This window comes from Uranotaenia lowii, chromosome 3 (assembly GCF_029784155.1).
Source record: "Uranotaenia lowii strain MFRU-FL chromosome 3, ASM2978415v1, whole genome shotgun sequence".
In the NCBI taxonomy this organism is placed as follows: domain Eukaryota; kingdom Metazoa; phylum Arthropoda; class Insecta; order Diptera; family Culicidae; genus Uranotaenia; species Uranotaenia lowii.
Window position 1 is genome coordinate 77,909,246 of NC_073693.1, and position 16,720 is coordinate 77,925,965.

General features: G+C 31.5%; 2 protein-coding genes across 3 annotated transcripts in view; both read left to right on the forward strand.

Annotated features, from left to right (window-relative positions):
* The window catches only part of LOC129757041 (uncharacterized oxidoreductase YoxD-like), a 20,563-nt gene extending 12,297 nt beyond the window's left edge, over window positions 1–8,266 (forward strand). Inside the window, exons 4-5 of the mRNA XM_055754143.1 lie at window positions 6,083–6,205; window positions 6,291–8,266. Coding sequence (XP_055610118.1) covers window positions 6,083–6,205; window positions 6,291–6,363 — 196 coding nt within the window. The 3' untranslated portion in view covers window positions 6,364–8,266. The remainder of the gene's footprint in view (window positions 1–6,082; window positions 6,206–6,290) is intronic.
* The window catches only part of LOC129757038 (pikachurin), an 865,561-nt gene that overhangs the window by 465,253 nt on the left and 383,588 nt on the right, over window positions 1–16,720 (forward strand). The window lies entirely within an intron of this gene.

The following is a 16,720-nucleotide window of genomic DNA, read 5'->3' on the forward strand; positions in this document are numbered from 1 at the left end:
TAACTTCTGAGACAACTAAGCTATGGTAAAAACTAATTTGAATGTTTTTCCAACGGTTGGCCTATTTGGTCAAAATCATCAGAAAATGAACAATCTTTTCCTAAAGGTTTAATGATGTTAGATATCAAAAATATTTCAACTAGATATCCATAAAGCAGGTTCAACTCATTAGCTTCCAAATCAGCTAAGCAGACAAACAATAAATTGTTGGATAACAGAGATACGCGTAAAAAAAATACATGTTTTAGAAGACTGATCCCAAACATTTGGCCGTTACACCAGACATATTATTGAAATTAAAAAGTCAGATTTAGATCCTTGTAAATTCTGATTTTCAAAACATATTTAAAATAAATTATCCAAATAGTGAATTTAGATCAAACCTGAACTACAGAGTTTTAATAGTAGATTCATGAATGAGCTCTCTAAAACTTGGCTCATAAAATTCTGATCTGGATTAAGATTCAGAAATCGTTTTTTTTTTGTACATTTCAGAAATTGTATGGAAATTCGGAATCAAAGCCCAATTCATGAATTCAGGTTCAAAACTCAGATTCAGAATGCAGATTCCAAATTTCGCTTGCCAACAGTGTGCTACACTTCTAAGTATAACTCAAATGGAATGAATTTGCGTGTTAAACTTTATTCGACAAAATTGAACACAACATTTGCCGTAACTTAAAAATGCCAAATTTTGAAATTTAGTGCAGAGGTTTTTCAAATCTGATGAATTTCGGGTTTTCTTTACATACATTTCTTCGCGGTCCTTTATGTATTAAGAATTAAGATTACTTGTCACTTCAATAACCACATTTAAATTTTTTACACAAAATTAAATTGTAATTTGTTTATTTAAAAATAAATTATAGAATTTTAGTTCTTTGTTTTATCCGATTAACCCAAATTTAATTAAAAAAAAATCATCCATAGGATTTCCATCATGGTATTGATTCTTTATGAAAAATATTTGCTGTTAAAGAAATATCTTCACCTAAACATTCTGCACAAAATTCTATATTTTCCCAGTGTATTGCTTAACATTTTTTGACACATTAAGGACACCAAAATTCGTCATTTTATGTTCCAGAAACCAATGAACAACATTCAACATAATTTAATATAGATATTTGAGTATCGAGAAGTGTTATGTTAAATTTTGTAGAATGAGGTATCATTATAAGATTCATAACGTTCGGATTTTTAATGAAGCATACTAGCGGCAAGCGAAAAAACGAAGTACCGTCAAACGGGGCAGCATGCAAAAGCAGGGTTAGATGCAACATTTGTATACCACAAAACTCATTCAATTTTTATTTCAAAATACTGCAATAAAGTTATCATTGAATGATAACAAATTGATGATGACATAGTTTTTAACATCGTGAAAGATTTTTTTAAAGTTTGTGAATCTCATGAAAAATTTGAAAATTATAGCAATAAATGTACAAATTTTTACATTTTTCGATGCCGTAAAAAACTTTACCTAGTATGACGGATTGGCTTTATGATATCACCTACAAACTTTATATTGCTTTTATTATCCTATACTAACACTGTTGGTGTATAAATATTTTTCGAAAAATCACCAAATTTTTTAAATAAATATTTTTATAATTCAGTTAGTTGTCTGGGGCAAAATGCAACAAAATGCAAATCAGAACTAAATCTCATAAATGGCGTTTCCATTTGATGGGATATGATTGGTTTGCATTATGCGTTTGTTAACATTAAAATTTCATCCATCCTAAGATTTGTTTTCATGATTTAAGCTAAAAGAATATTTTGTAGTATTTTTTACCCCTAAATGTATGCAGCAGTTTAAAACCTTTTTCATTAAAATTTTTTTACCGAAAATATCTAAAATTTAATTTGAACAAAACCAAAAATTACTGCAATTGGTGCTTTATGCGTTATGACATCACAAATGTATCGAAAACTATTAATTTTCCAACGTTTTAATTTGATTCTCAATAATTACAGAGTTTGTTGCAACTTACCCCTTTTTCTTAGTAGGGTGAAAATCGCATGTTTTAGTAAATTTAAAAATAACTCGTTAAACCAATAATTATTCTGACTACATAAGTTTGGTGGCCCATTAACCTTGAAACTTTTGATGTACAAGAGGTATGAATATATGTAGGCATTAAGATTTTAGAGGCCATTGAAGTTGCAAATTGTTGCATGTTGCCCTAGTTGACGGTATCTCGTATTTGGTCCACAATGTGCTAATATTGCAGTTTTTTTTAAAGCTAAACTTCATACTAAAACCATTAACTTTGTTCAAATTTGCCTCAAGGAAATTTGATTCGAAAATAAGATAATTTTTATATCTTACTTGGATGATTGGGCATGTTTGTTTGAGTATAGAATAAGTTTTTTTTAGAGAAGGAAGACTCCTCCAAAAAAGGTTATTTTATGCCCAAATCAACCAAATTCGATCTATAAGACTCTTAAACAAATCAAAAGATTTTAACCATCGCACACAGGAGTATTTCACCCAAAAACCTGGAAAAGTAAAAATTTAAAATTAAACTATTACAATGATTTTTTTTTTTTTTTAATTTTATTTTATGTTTTTTTTTTGTTTCGATTATAGTCGTTTTACCATCTTTATGGCATTCGCGACTTTATCAACGTTGCAGTTGGCAGATCGTTAGTGAAAAACTTATCCGGTACATCTGTGTTCGATGTTTACTCTTGGGCTCGAACTCGCGGACATCGGCTCAGGAGACAACAGACTTGCCAACTGAGCTATATCACAAGCCCTTTCAATGATTTTTATGTTTATTTGCCTCTTTAATACATTTTACACTATGTACCAGTAATTTTTTCTATATTTTTTTTTACGAGTAATAGCGGCTATCGGAACTTCAATATTTTTATCAAATGAAATTTTACAAAAAACTATATAATAATCGCATTACAGTTCAACATGTGATTACTAATTTTAGAAGTGACTTAACAACAAATTTTGAAAAGTAGAATTTAAATGAATGTTAGAATGTTATAATCGAGGATAAGTGGTTGCAAAAAATTAATTCAAATACTCTAAATATGGAGCTTTCAAATACTCTGTTTTTTGTTTATAGTTTTCATAGCTTGTTTTATTAAATAACTGTTTTGTTTATGTTCCCAGCAAGTCCCAGCAAGTCCCAGCAACAAATTTTACATCATGTGAAATTCATAACTTCATTTACCATGAACAGAAGAAAAAACTTCCGCACTCGTGATATTTTCAATGTTGAATTTGAAAAATAGATCTGATTTTTTGTAAAATCCTTTCAATGCACCATGTTTATTTTAATCAGTTACACAAAAGAAAAAATAATTTTTCAAATTACAGTTTAAAATTGTTAATTATTGCTTATTGCAAATAATTCATATAGCTAATCATACATATTCATTTATGATTATCTCGTGGAACAGTGTTGTTTTATAAATTTTGGAAGTAATACGCTATTCTTTTTTTAAATGTTAATAAAAAAAACTCTTGGATTTTCAGTTTCGGGTTTAAAATTGAGAATTTATTCTAATTGATTTGGAAATTTCTATTTGCAAATTGAACGTTCATTTTTCAGAGCTGATCTGTTTAGAACAATCATGCAGAATAGAATATCGAGATCGCTCTATAGAAGCAAATCTTATATTTTTAGAGAAAAGACTCATTAAAATTTCACGATGTACTCCAAATAGTCGAAAAAATAAGCAAAAAAAAACACAGGAGCTCCATAAAATCGTGCCTATGAATATTTAAGGCTATGCAGCACATATGTAACTAGGGCAGCGGGATACACGTATGCCTCAAAAATAATCAAAAAAGTTTCAAAGACACCTGGCAAAGCGGCTGATTTGTGAATCTTTTTGAAGCCCATTACAAAGAAAAACTACAAAAATGTGTTGATGTAAATCTTAGTAGAAATCAGTACAATTAAGTGGTAAAAAAATAAGAGGATTTTCAAGTGGATTTGATACTGATATCGACTTTTTTATTATAAGAAAGCTTAAAAATTACTGATAGGTGATTGAAGTATCTGAAAATTACTTTTTTTTAACTCTAATAATATTTCATTTGTCTTATTCCAAGATATTCAAACGTATGACTGAAAATAAATGTCAAAAACACTTTTGGCCAACTTTTTGTTCTATATACTCTTCTGTGATCGATGAAAGCGAATTTAGCTCACCTTTTAGGTTAGGACCCATTTTCAAAGGTGACGATTTAATACGGAAACTTTTAATGTCAGAATATTTAATAATGAATAATCATATAATTACAAACATAATTTGTTTTAATTTTTTTTTTGAATCCTTGAATCCTTGAAAAATTATTGGTAAAAATTAGTAACCAAAACTCCCCTCCATGAATTTGTTCTTCCCACGGCCCTGTCTTGGGCACAAATCAGTCGAACGATCTGAAACTTTGGGCGTGGTTGAGTCCATTTTTTAGCTGCTAGATTCTATTAATTTTGTAAAAATCGATTGAGTTCCAAGTTAGTCTTAAAGTATTTGTTTTTTAAAATCACATCTTCTTCATAGGGGTAAAGAGGGGCTAAACAGATCGTGTCCTTTTAACTTTCCACCTGTGAATAGGCACTTAAAATTTGTGTTTAGTACCAATTTGTTCATTTTAATAAAATGACGTTTTATGTTGGTAGAACTATATAATTGTCCAAGAAAGCTGAAGATGGAAACTATACGATGCGCACAAAGATTCTTTTAATTTTTTAAGATCATAACTACAAAAATGTAAAAAAGTTGTGTAAAAACCGCACTTTTCAATCAATGAACCGTCTAAATAGTCACAGTAGATGAATTTTGATAGTGGATTGAACATTTGACGCAATCTGACACATTTTGGCATCTTTGGATATTCAAAATACGAAACTCAAATTTTTTAACAAATTCCAAAAATAGCTGTTTTTCGAATTTTTTGGTAATTTGCTATTTCCCAGATTTTCTAACATTTAAATATCAACTTTGCACTGGATTTTGAGTACAACTACGCAAGATTTCCGCAATTCCGCAATTAAAATTCACCAAAAAGTCAATTTCATACCGGTTCCAGTGGTTTCATAACATAAGCGCTGCGATGCTTCACAAAATAGATCTCTAAGCTGATGTTCTTCGTTAGGTTGATTTTGCTCAAAAGTGACCATTTCAAACTTCTGGTATTTAGTAGTGGTTGCATAACAAAAAGGTAGTATTCGTGCATAATCTTTGGAGAACTTTTTTGGAGTTGCATAGAAACTAAATTGTTTTCAGAACATCTAAATTAAAAGTTATTTTCTGAAGAAACATGCATTTACCAAATGAAAATACAAGTGTTTTACACGGCATTTAATAGGAATGCCCTTTGAAAAATAAAAAATTCAAAACTTAATTGTGAATGCCAGTAAAACCAATTGAAGTTGTTGGATAGATTGTCCTGTCTTATATTGCTCAATGAAACTTATATTGTATGGCAACAATAAATAAACAACGACTGAATAATTAGTGAAACACAAACTTGTGATAATTCATGGAATTATAAATTATTTATTTAATTTATTTTTATTTACATGGTTTACTTCTATCAAAAAAGAAAACAAAATAACCTGGTGCTCTCCATGTAATGGAATTCCATCTTCTTTAATGATTCGTTTCGCCTTAGTCTAAATTTGATTAACATTTTTTTGGAGAGTTCGGTTGTTGTCTAGAATGTTAGGATTCAAGTTAAGAGGATTGGAAACCATGTTCTGATCAAACCTTTTGAAGTACAAATTGTTTCTTTGAGGTATAAGCTGAAAATATTTTCTACGGCATAACAACCAGGTCAAGGAAAGATACACATCTAGTTTCAGCTTTATCGCAAGAAGATTGTCAAGGTTACAAACCATGTTAAAGTTCCATGTGCAGAGTTTCGATCAATTAAGTCCAATTCCAATCAAAGCTCCCTTGAATCATTCTCTGCTGCCTACCCACAAACGAGACATACTTTTCAGATGCATTTTCGCTTTTTTTGCAATGTTTCGCAAGACCGCCCCTTATCTTCCTCACTATGTACCTCCTACTGATGGTAATATTCGTTTGACTTTCCTCACAGGTGCCGGGTACCGATTCAAACGCCAGACCAGGTTGCCGATTTGGCCGTAGAGGGGATGTTGAAGAACCGGTGTGAAGTAATCGCCTCACCTTGGTACATCCAGCTCATGCTCAAGCTCTACTCGTGAGAACTCTCGTTTTCATTTTATGTCGGCATCTGCAACAAACTGCATTAACCTGAAACCGTTTTGCTTCTTTCTCACTTCTAGCATTATGCCCAACGGCATCATTCGGCTGACGATGGGCATATTCTACGACACGGTGCCGCAGCTAACGGCTTGAAGCCTACCGGCAGGTTGAACCAGAATGAACTATTTTGATTCGCTGAATGAATCCAGCGAACGCTCCACAAGATTTCCCGAAACGATTGCCAATCCAGTTTCACTTTAAGTGTCGTTAAAGTATAGTTGTGATTTATGGTGAAAGATAGATCAATCTTTTGATTTTAATTTGTAAGAAGGAAGAAAGATCTCAGAATCAATGGAGCGTTAAAGTGTTCCGCAGAGCTAGGAGTCTGACTGTTTTGTTAATGTTTTCTAGAGAGTTTATAACTATTTAAGTTTCAATGTATGGATCGGATATGTTAGCTACAATAAATGAATTGTATGTTAAAAATTGATTTTTGATTATTTTCCCTCATTGAGATGTTGAAATTCAAAAGTTAATTACAAATAACCCAACAAGAGTAGTCATCAAAGTTGTTTTCCATTGCTTTTATTAAACTCTACTTCCATCGAAATCGATTCTTATGAGAGATAAAAATTTGTTTGAGTTTGATGCTATTAGCAAACTGATTCAATTTCACGTTGCCTGTAGTTTGAAAGTAAAACTTAAAGTATGCTTCTGATTCCTTACGAATAAACATAAAGTTTTCAAGACAATCCGTACGTTCATTGGTAGACGTGAACACGAGCACGATGTTTACATCCATCTATCATTTTTGTTTTCCATACTGAAATTTTAGCTCTCGGTTAAAATGACGTTTTACGCTCGGTATCAACAATTCATCAAAAATACGCTGTAAAAATTCCAAAGCATTCAATTTCACGAGTTAATTATTTTTTCGTCCAACATTTTGCCTGACCAACGTATCAAATTTGCTGTTTTATTTTCAGCCATATAAACATTCTTAGTGTTTGAAATATAACGAAGAAATTTTGAATTCCTTAAAACTAAGCCTTTATAAGCTGTAAAAACAAATCCGTGATAATAAAGATAATCCAAAAGTTTTAACATTATCGTATTTTAATTCAGCTCAAATTCATTTTAAAAACCTTGATAGGTGCATTCGTGCATTTACAGATCTCATTGGTTTGAAATTCAGCTATTCAGACCACTTTTACAATCGATTTCATATGAACTGTCAAGAGTAACAATTTGAAAGGGCGCAGATAGCATGCCTTTCCTTTATACGAGCACAGCTGGGCAAATAAGCACCAATTTTTGATGGCAAACCCACATAACTGACGAAACGAAGTTTTTATATTTATTTAAAACATTTCTGATTTATTCTTCACGTTTAACCCAAACAATAAATGGTATAAGGAACATATTTTGGATGATACACATTTTAATCCTTACCTGATGGCCTTATTGTAAAAGTTAAATTGAAAAAATAAATCATAAGGTTCTCTACATTTCTTAAGTATCATTTGGCAATTTTTGTAACTTTAAAAAAAATATTTTTCTGAGATTTGCTAGTTTCAAAAGAGTTTTTTTTATTTGGGGGAGGAAATAAAAAAGAGATTTTTGTATGATGGAACAGATAAAAAATTCTGGCTCGCAAACGGTTTGGCAAAAATCCTCATAAAAGATTCATAATCGATATTATTACATTGAAAAAAATGTGAAAGTTTAAGATAAATCTAAGACCTAATATGCATACTGTTCGTGGCAAAGATCTTAAGAAATGAAATTGACTGCTGTTGGCTGCTTTCCCGTTGTAACATTTATGCTCCAGAACGAACCCTTCGGAATCGAGACTGGCTCTTATTGGAACCACGAAGTACGCTCTATGGCAGTAACGACCCCCTTCGTGCCGCAAAACTATGCTTTCTCCGTAATTATACCCTATTCGATTTTAATGTGTCCATTGCAACTTTCAAACAACGGATTGAGCATAACATGAGTGAAGGATTAAGAAACTGGCAAACGATTTATGTAAACCTAGATTTAAGTTTTATTCATTCAGACACCCACCTTTGTCAGATGATATCAAGATAATAAACGATGAAACAATTAAACAATATATGAATATTTTTTCTTATGAACTATAGGTTTACCATTGATGAAATTTTCGGGTGCTCGTTTAATTATGTATGTAAATATTTTGCAGCTAGTTATTAGTCAACAACCTATAGAAAAATATTCTTACCCAAAGCGACAACGATGACAGTTGTTTTGAGATTTTTTTTCTCAACACACAGCTGAGATATTTAGAGTGATCCACGTTTCTCCATAGCCCACATAACCCCACTTTCTACTACCTAATAAAAAAAATATTCGAATGAGAAAAACCAATTTCCTTAGCAATTATGGGTTTCAAGTGCTATTAAGGCTATGATCATTTAGTATCCGGGCAGTTACAAACGTGTGTATTTTAAAAACTATTCATTTGATCGAAAAACTTTCTATGGAGTAGATGAAGGTGTTAATATGAAATTTAATATAAAAATATAAAAAAAATTATTTATCATTGATTTCAAGCAATACTCTCACTTTTTCATAAAATCTCTTTTTTATCTTTGCACACTTTTTTCAGTCATGTATTGATTTATTATTTTTACCACAGAAGCAAAACCTTTGTAAAATCATGATATTTTACACAAACTCACCTGGAATAAGCAATTGGATTCTAGTTGGAACATTTTCATGAGTAGGCATCTCGAAGGATTTGATCTCTTAAATCCGGTTTTAACATAAATTTCTTCGTCCATTAGGACACATCTGTCACAATGCGTAAAAACCGGTTGCACAGATTGCGATGTAAGGAACTGCTCACTATTAGTTATTTAATTGATGTCTACTAGTCAGACAACACTTTTTGACTGCCGAAAATGGATTAATTGCATTATTTAAGGGGTCTGCATTCAGTTATTCCCAATAACAATAGATATACTTGTTAACATATTTTAGATCAAGGGTTCCATTCCGAAGCTAAATTAGAACTTCGTGTGGGTCCTAGAGTGGCTCCTTATACTTCTTAGCCATTAAGTCCAAAAAAAAATCAGAAAAAAATCAACAGTTTATGAGTTTCCAAGTCGACAATGAAAAATTTTCGAGGCGCAAAATGCGCAAATGGCGCAAATTTGTGCAAAAATAATTTTACCATGTCTTTTTGCATCGTACATATCTCAAATACACGTTAACTTAAAAATCTGGAAAAAATAGACAAGATAGTCCTTTTTATAACCAACACAACGCTGCTAAAGTTTTGCATAACCGATCTCTAGTAATGTAGCTATCACCGAAATAAAGTGCCCGGATACTAAATGATCATAGCCTTATCACTTATTTGAGATTGAAAATCTTTTTCTTCTGCTCTCTATATTCTTTGAATGTTTTTTACAGTTACATATAAGCACCATGAAAACCTTTATATTTTTAAAACAACTCTTTTTCAGTAACATTGTTTTTGAATTTAAATAAATGAGCAACATTTAAGAAACACTATTACGAAAAGAAAAGGAAAAACAAACTGTAGTAAAAAGTCACAAATGGACACTTTTAAAGCGTTTTAAAAAATAAACACATTGAGATAACATTTTAAAATAACTTATACCAACGAAATCTGATTGAAACAAAGCAACTAAGTCTGTTCCAATAGAAACCCAAATGATTTTCTAGATAAAAGTTATTTATTTAATTGACATTGAAGCTGCAAGATTTTAAGAAAATATATAGCGAAATCATACAAAAGAATTATTCATCTTAATTATTTACCAATTGTTTAACAATATTATAATTTCAATTGTCGGACTTGAGGCGAACAACTTTTTTTTTTCAAAAAAGATGCCAGAATTGGAAATCACAGTCGAAAAGAAGATTAAGAAAACGAGTTGTATTTTTGAAAAGTAGGTTAACCTATTCTAAAATTCAGTTTGCTGCTGTATTTTAGCTGTGTTTAAAAACTATCTTCTTAACCTAAAATCCATTGCTTTAAAATAGAAGTTTCAGTCAATTTACTTAAAATAATTTCTTCAGACTATTTTAAAAATTCAAACAGAGTCTTTTTGAATTTTATTCAGTGTAATTTCATATGGTATAGTTTCAAGTGATCCCGAGTCACTTTCGAAAAAAATTTTCATTGAAACTTAAGGGATAAATTTTCCTGTCTCGAAGGAAGTGTGATAGAAATCAAATTTATAATAAAACTTAACAGAAAATTATTTTCAAAACTTTTGGATTTTTTTCCTGAAATGAAAATATTTTAAGAAAAATTTGTAAAAATTTATACATGTGAAAATTTTTTGATATGACTCATGCAAGACCATCTTTTTTATTATTTTTTTAAAGTTTTTCACACAAAGTTAGGTTGAGTAATAAAAACAATTTTTAATTCTGAAAAAATAAAACAAAGATGTTTTGCATTAGATATATGGCTCATTGTTCAAGAATATTTTTAATTTATGGGATTGCCGAAAAAATACAAAAATCTATAATACCAAAGAATTTAGCAAAATTTTGTTACAAAGTCTCTGGCACTGATAGACTTTCTAGACGATCTTGTTTGGTTGGACACGTTTTACATTTCGTCCTACCGTCCTACTTTAGACTCAAAAAGTCCTATTTTTTATATCTTGTTGCAACAGCTATATTTAACTTAAAAAATAAAACAATGTTTTACGTAAATCAAATACTTGCGAAACAAAGAAGCCAAATTTTTTCCAACAATTTTGTTGTTGTACTTGCTCGAAAACAGCTTTTAAAAACTCATTAAACACATCAGATGTGAAGCTCTGCGACAATGTTAATAATAACATAGTGTAAATTAGGGTTGCCAGATTGCCCGGATATTTAATTCAAAATTTGGGATCAGTTTGTCCCGGCCCGGTTGCCCGGATTTCTTAGAAAAAAGCCCAGATTTTTTTCCGGATTTATTCATTTTATTAGGAAAATCAAATAAATAAAAAATAAAATGTGTTGTTAGTTTTTTAATTTATTCCTCAAACGAAATATTTTGAACAAGAATTATAAAATTAATCATGATAATGACTTTGGAAGCCTCAAATACGACTTATCTATGAGTTTTGAAGAAATATTTTTTTTTTCATGATTTTTGTTCCGTTATTTCTGATTTTTGACCAAATTTGCCCGGATATTGCCGAGATTTTTGATCTTCAATTTTGAAATCAAATGCTCGGACTTAGTCACGTTTTTATACAAAATTGCCTGGACTTGATCGGCCCGGAAACGTTCTGTAAAAAAAATCTGACAACCCTAGTTTAAATGATTACTAAGAAATTAAATTTGTATTCGATTAAATAACTTTCAACCATCGAACGTCTACTCAAGATTTTTGGCTACAAAATAACTTCCATAGAACAATCATCATTGGATAGCAAAAAAACACTATAGACATGTAGTTTGAATTTATAGAGCTACAATATGATTATGCCAGTTTGTTCAATTTTATCCACTGAATGCTTTTATCAAAATGTGGTTTTAATTAATACAATATTTGGTTGTATGATAATAAAGAGCAATTTTCAGCTCTTTATGAAAGAAAATGCCCTGTTACTAATAGGGGAAAGGGATTTAAAAAAAATAAGGTTAATTCATTTCAAGTTTTCATTATTTAGTCTCCGAAACAAGGCTTACGAATTTAATATATTTCAGGCGATTATTCAAAAATGAAGAATTATGAAAAATGAAAAATTAATGAATTGTAATTATAAGCCGAAGAATTGAAATTGTTGGTTTGTATATCTCTGCGAAAAACCCAACGGTATTTAAAAAAAAATGAAGATCACATTAATAATAAGGCAATATTTAACAACATTTTTACCTACAAATTTGATAAACTGAGGGTTTGTTAAAAAAAAAATCATTAGAAATAATGTGACTATTCATATAAATAGAAACTACCATGGTTGAAAATTATACTTTGAAAGTTTTATGATTGTTTCTTTCAAATGATTAAAACTAATCAATGTTTGAAACTGTGTTTGAAACTAATGTTAAGTAATTTTGTTATGATCAGAGATGCAAAGAGATCCCTACATGTAGCATGCAGCGCACGACTTTTAGCCGACTCTAACAGCCCGCCGTCAGCCACGAAAGAATCGTCTAGCAAAGTTGCAAACTGATTCTTTCTGCCTTATGTGCAGAACGTCGAACGTGTCTGCAAGTAAAAGTCAGCCGCGCGGTAAAATCCTTTGACTGCACGTTCCGAAAATTACAAACGATTCTCCGAAGTTAGGAACAGTTGCAAACTTGCAAGCCCGAAGATAAAATCCCTTGAGCCGAACAGAAAGAATCATTTCCGAAGATAGCTACAGTCTGCAAGTTGCTTGCATGCAGCGGGATGGTGCGATGTACGTTTTCAAACTTGCAAGTTACAGAACGGTGGACCCGTTCTTGTGTGGTTGGATTCGTTCCACTAACCTAAGACCGACCGAACCGAATCCATGGAGGAAGAAAGTGATAGGCCGAGGTGCCGTCGACTATCCATTCAGTTGCCGTTCAGCCATCGAAGCGTGCGTGCGTAGCTTATGTACATGGCTATCCGCATAACGCGCGGCATGCCGTACAACAAGAGCAAGGACATGATGGAGTTGTTGTTGTTGGTGCCTTCGTGTTCGTTTCGTTTTCTTCTAAGACGGATTCGAAAGGAAGTGGTGCCCAACTGTTATTTTAGTTTTCAATTATCATACCAGGGTGATTGATATAAATCATCAAAGCTAATACAAGCAAATTAGTTTTGATTATAACTTTGTCATCTTACAAGTTATTTATGAACACAAAGTTGTTAAATAAAACTGATCCAAACTATGTTGAAAAATCATCTTTGATGTTTTAAAACAGTGCTGCGTTAAAATTCTTTGAAGTTTCGTCCCGAAAACTTCTTTGAAGTTATGTCCCGAAAATTCAATCGATTTTCCGAAGGCAGGGTCACTTGATTAGTAGGATCACAGATTAAATTGTGTAAATTTCAAATTTAGAATTCAGTTTCATTTGCTTAGACATGTATAAGAATCACGTCATCTTTACCAAGTAATCTTGGGAGTCATGTCTTCTTCTGTGGTCTGCAACACTCATTTGGTTTTTTACAGAAAGTTTGTACAGCTCAGTTCAAAACTCAATAGAAATTCAGTGCTTGTTCGTCGTCATTCCAACCTTGAACTCAAAAACTTCACACTCTGTTTGATTCAAATCTTCTATCAATGTTTTATAACTGGTTTTGAATGATTTTGGCGTACTGAACTCGAATATTTGGTGAGATTTTGTCTATCGCATCCAGTTTTACTGATAAGGCTTTTAAAAAACAGTTCTATGATAAATCAATCATTGACTATATATTATGTTTTACTTCTTTGCTGAAGACTGTAAAGCGTTTTAAGTTATACTTTGAAAAATATCTATGATTCATTTTGGTACAAATTTTCATCAGAATTTCGTTTCAACAGAAGGAAAAAACCAACAAAATTTCTTTGACTTCAAAGCCAAAATTACTTGCAATCTTCGTAAAAACTTTAATTTTAAAAATCTTACTCTACAGTTGTATATATTTCAGATATTACGAAACTGCTTATAAAAAGCTGGACCTTTCACGGTTAAACATATCACGCTTTCGACCATAAAATTTGGGCACCACTTCCTTTCGAATCCGTCTTAGAAGGAAACGAAACGAACACGAAGGCACCAACATCAACTCCATCATGTCCTTACTTTTGTAGTACGGCGCGCCGAGCGTTATGCTGATAGCCATGTACATACGCTACGCGCGCACGCTTCGATGGCTGAACGGCAACTGAATTGATGGTCGGTGGCGGTGGTTCTTCGGCCTATCACTTTCTTCCTCCGTGGATTCGGTTCGGTCGGTCTTAGCTTAGGTTAGTGGAACGAATCCATCCGCACAAGAACGAGTCCACCGTTCTGTAACTTGCAACTTGCAAGTTTGCAAACGTACATCGCCGCGCTGCAAGTCTGCAAGCAAGCAACTTGCAGACTGTAGCTATCTTCGGAAATGATTCTTTCTGTTCGGCTCAAGGGATTTTATCTTCGGGCTTGCAAGTTTGCAACTGTTCCTAACTTCGGAGAATCGTTTGTAATTTTCGGAACGTGCAGTCATCGCGCGGTTGACTTTTACTTGTAGACACGTTCGACGTTCTGCACGTAAGGGGAAAAGAATCAGTTTGCAACTTTGCAAGATGATTCTTTCGTGGCTGACGTCGGGTTGTAAGAATCGGCACTGCATGTAGCGTAAAGGGATCTCTTTGCACCTCTGGTTATGATGATTTTTTTTTCTTAAATCCGTACCTAGGCGTTCTACTTTGTGCTCTTTTTTCATTCAAAAATGTCCGAATTCTTGATAGTTTCACTTTCCAATTATCTTATTTTTCCTAATTTTATTCTGGTAAGTCACAGATAGAAATTTTTTGAAAAATGTCACCGGAAACACAGATTTTCAAAATTTTGTACATGGGCTTTAGCAGGCTCGTTTCTACAGAATTAAACAAAAATTATGTTGATTTTTCAGTTCGTCAACATTTTCAATTTTCCATACAAATCATAAGGTTCCAATTTACTCATGTAAACGTTAAATTCTGCAAAAAAAAATCATAAATGAATTTTGATCCAAAAAGATGATTTGAGGATCCCAGACTATGTGAAATTCAAAAATGACCTCAAATAGACTCAGTTTAACTCAGAATGGGGGTAGGCTTAATAGCGGCACGTTATCCAAACATACGGGAAAATTGTGCTAGTTGTTCAGCGTCCTGAATTCAAAACACTTCACAGATTTTGTCTATCATTTCTAGTTTCGGTGATATGGCGTGTGGAATTTTTTAAAATTGATCAGTTTTGAAAAAAAATATCATTTATAACAGATAAACCTATAAACCTACATAAATGCAAAAGCTGAATTTCCATCAATTTACTATCCTTTATTTTACCAAGTACTCAGATATTGCCAAGATATTCTTGTATCAGAGATACAACGCTTTCACAAAATGAGATTAAAAGATTAAAAATTCTTCTGACATCATTAAGAAAAAAGTTATTGAATATTTGATAACGAACATTTTAATTCATTCATAATTTTTGTTCAGGACAGCGAAATGATTTGACGTACGGTTTAAAGAATATCGTAGATTAAATTATGTTTATTTTTACTCCAAAATTTCGTCGAGGATCCCGTTTTTTTGCAGGTTTGGAAAATAATAACAAAAAGAAAACTTCCATAACTTTTTTCTCAGAATTCAAAATAACTTGCGATCTTCGGGAAAGTTGATCATTGACACAATAAGAATTTTCAATTCACAGTTTAGTCAAAAAAGTACATAAGTTTAATAACTATTTTTTTTAACAATTTTTAGAAATTATCTCGAAAACTAGAGCTGACAAAAAAAACTTTTTTAAATTCCTTGCAACATAGAAAAAATGTGAATTTTGTTGACTTGTATTATGTGGAATGCTTGTTTTTTTCAAAAATATTATTGGCAAGTCATATCAAACATAGATTGGATTGAGTCATTTCACTTAAAAATCAGCAATCCACATTACCACAGTCATAAGACTTTCATAATAATTCATAAATAAAATTAACCAAAATTCATGAAATCTGTAAAATTTTTCAAAAATCAAAAATGTAAACTGTATCATTGACAAATCTGAATATAAATCTGTTAAATAATAAATTTTTAATTATTTGGAAACCTTGCCCAACTTCTCAATGCAATAATTTTGCAATGAAGTTCTCTTCAAATGACAAAATTAAAATAGAGAAGGCAAAACTTTTCCAAAATGGGCACAGGAAAAATCGCTCTGATTAAGCTCTATGAAACTTTCAAATAGAAATGATGACGAAAAACATCATCTTATAGATTCGAACAAAAAAGGGTTTTCCTCAGAAAACAGATTGAATCTTTTTACAAACCATAGAAAGACTTTCAAAATTTTTCGTTTCAATAGATAAAAGGGATACAATTGATGTTTCCTTTTACTAAAAAGAAGAGAATATTCACATAACATTTAAAACCAATGAAACATTTTAAGTGATTGAAAAATTATTAAAATTTAGTGATGAACTTATTCAGTTTCGGCTGAATTAATCACCTTAACACATTAAAGATCGCGACGAAATCTTGACCGCGATACACCGAATTTTGGCATTCTATACCTCAAAAACCACTGGACCAAACTTTGAAAATTAAGTAAACTTTACTAACAAAAAAGCTGTGTGTAATTTTGTCCAGTAGGGTTTTACTTTAATTTTTTTTTATATTTGAATAATGCCTCGAAATGTACCACGCTCGTGGCGCAAGTACAAGTAAATCAATGCAAGTACATCATAAGTAAAGTTTAAAAAAAATCTTGATATAAAAATTTTCCAATTTTCAAATTTTCCAATTTTCAAATTCATTTGAATAAAAAACATCGCAGAAAACGGTCACAAAATTCAAACCAAAAACAA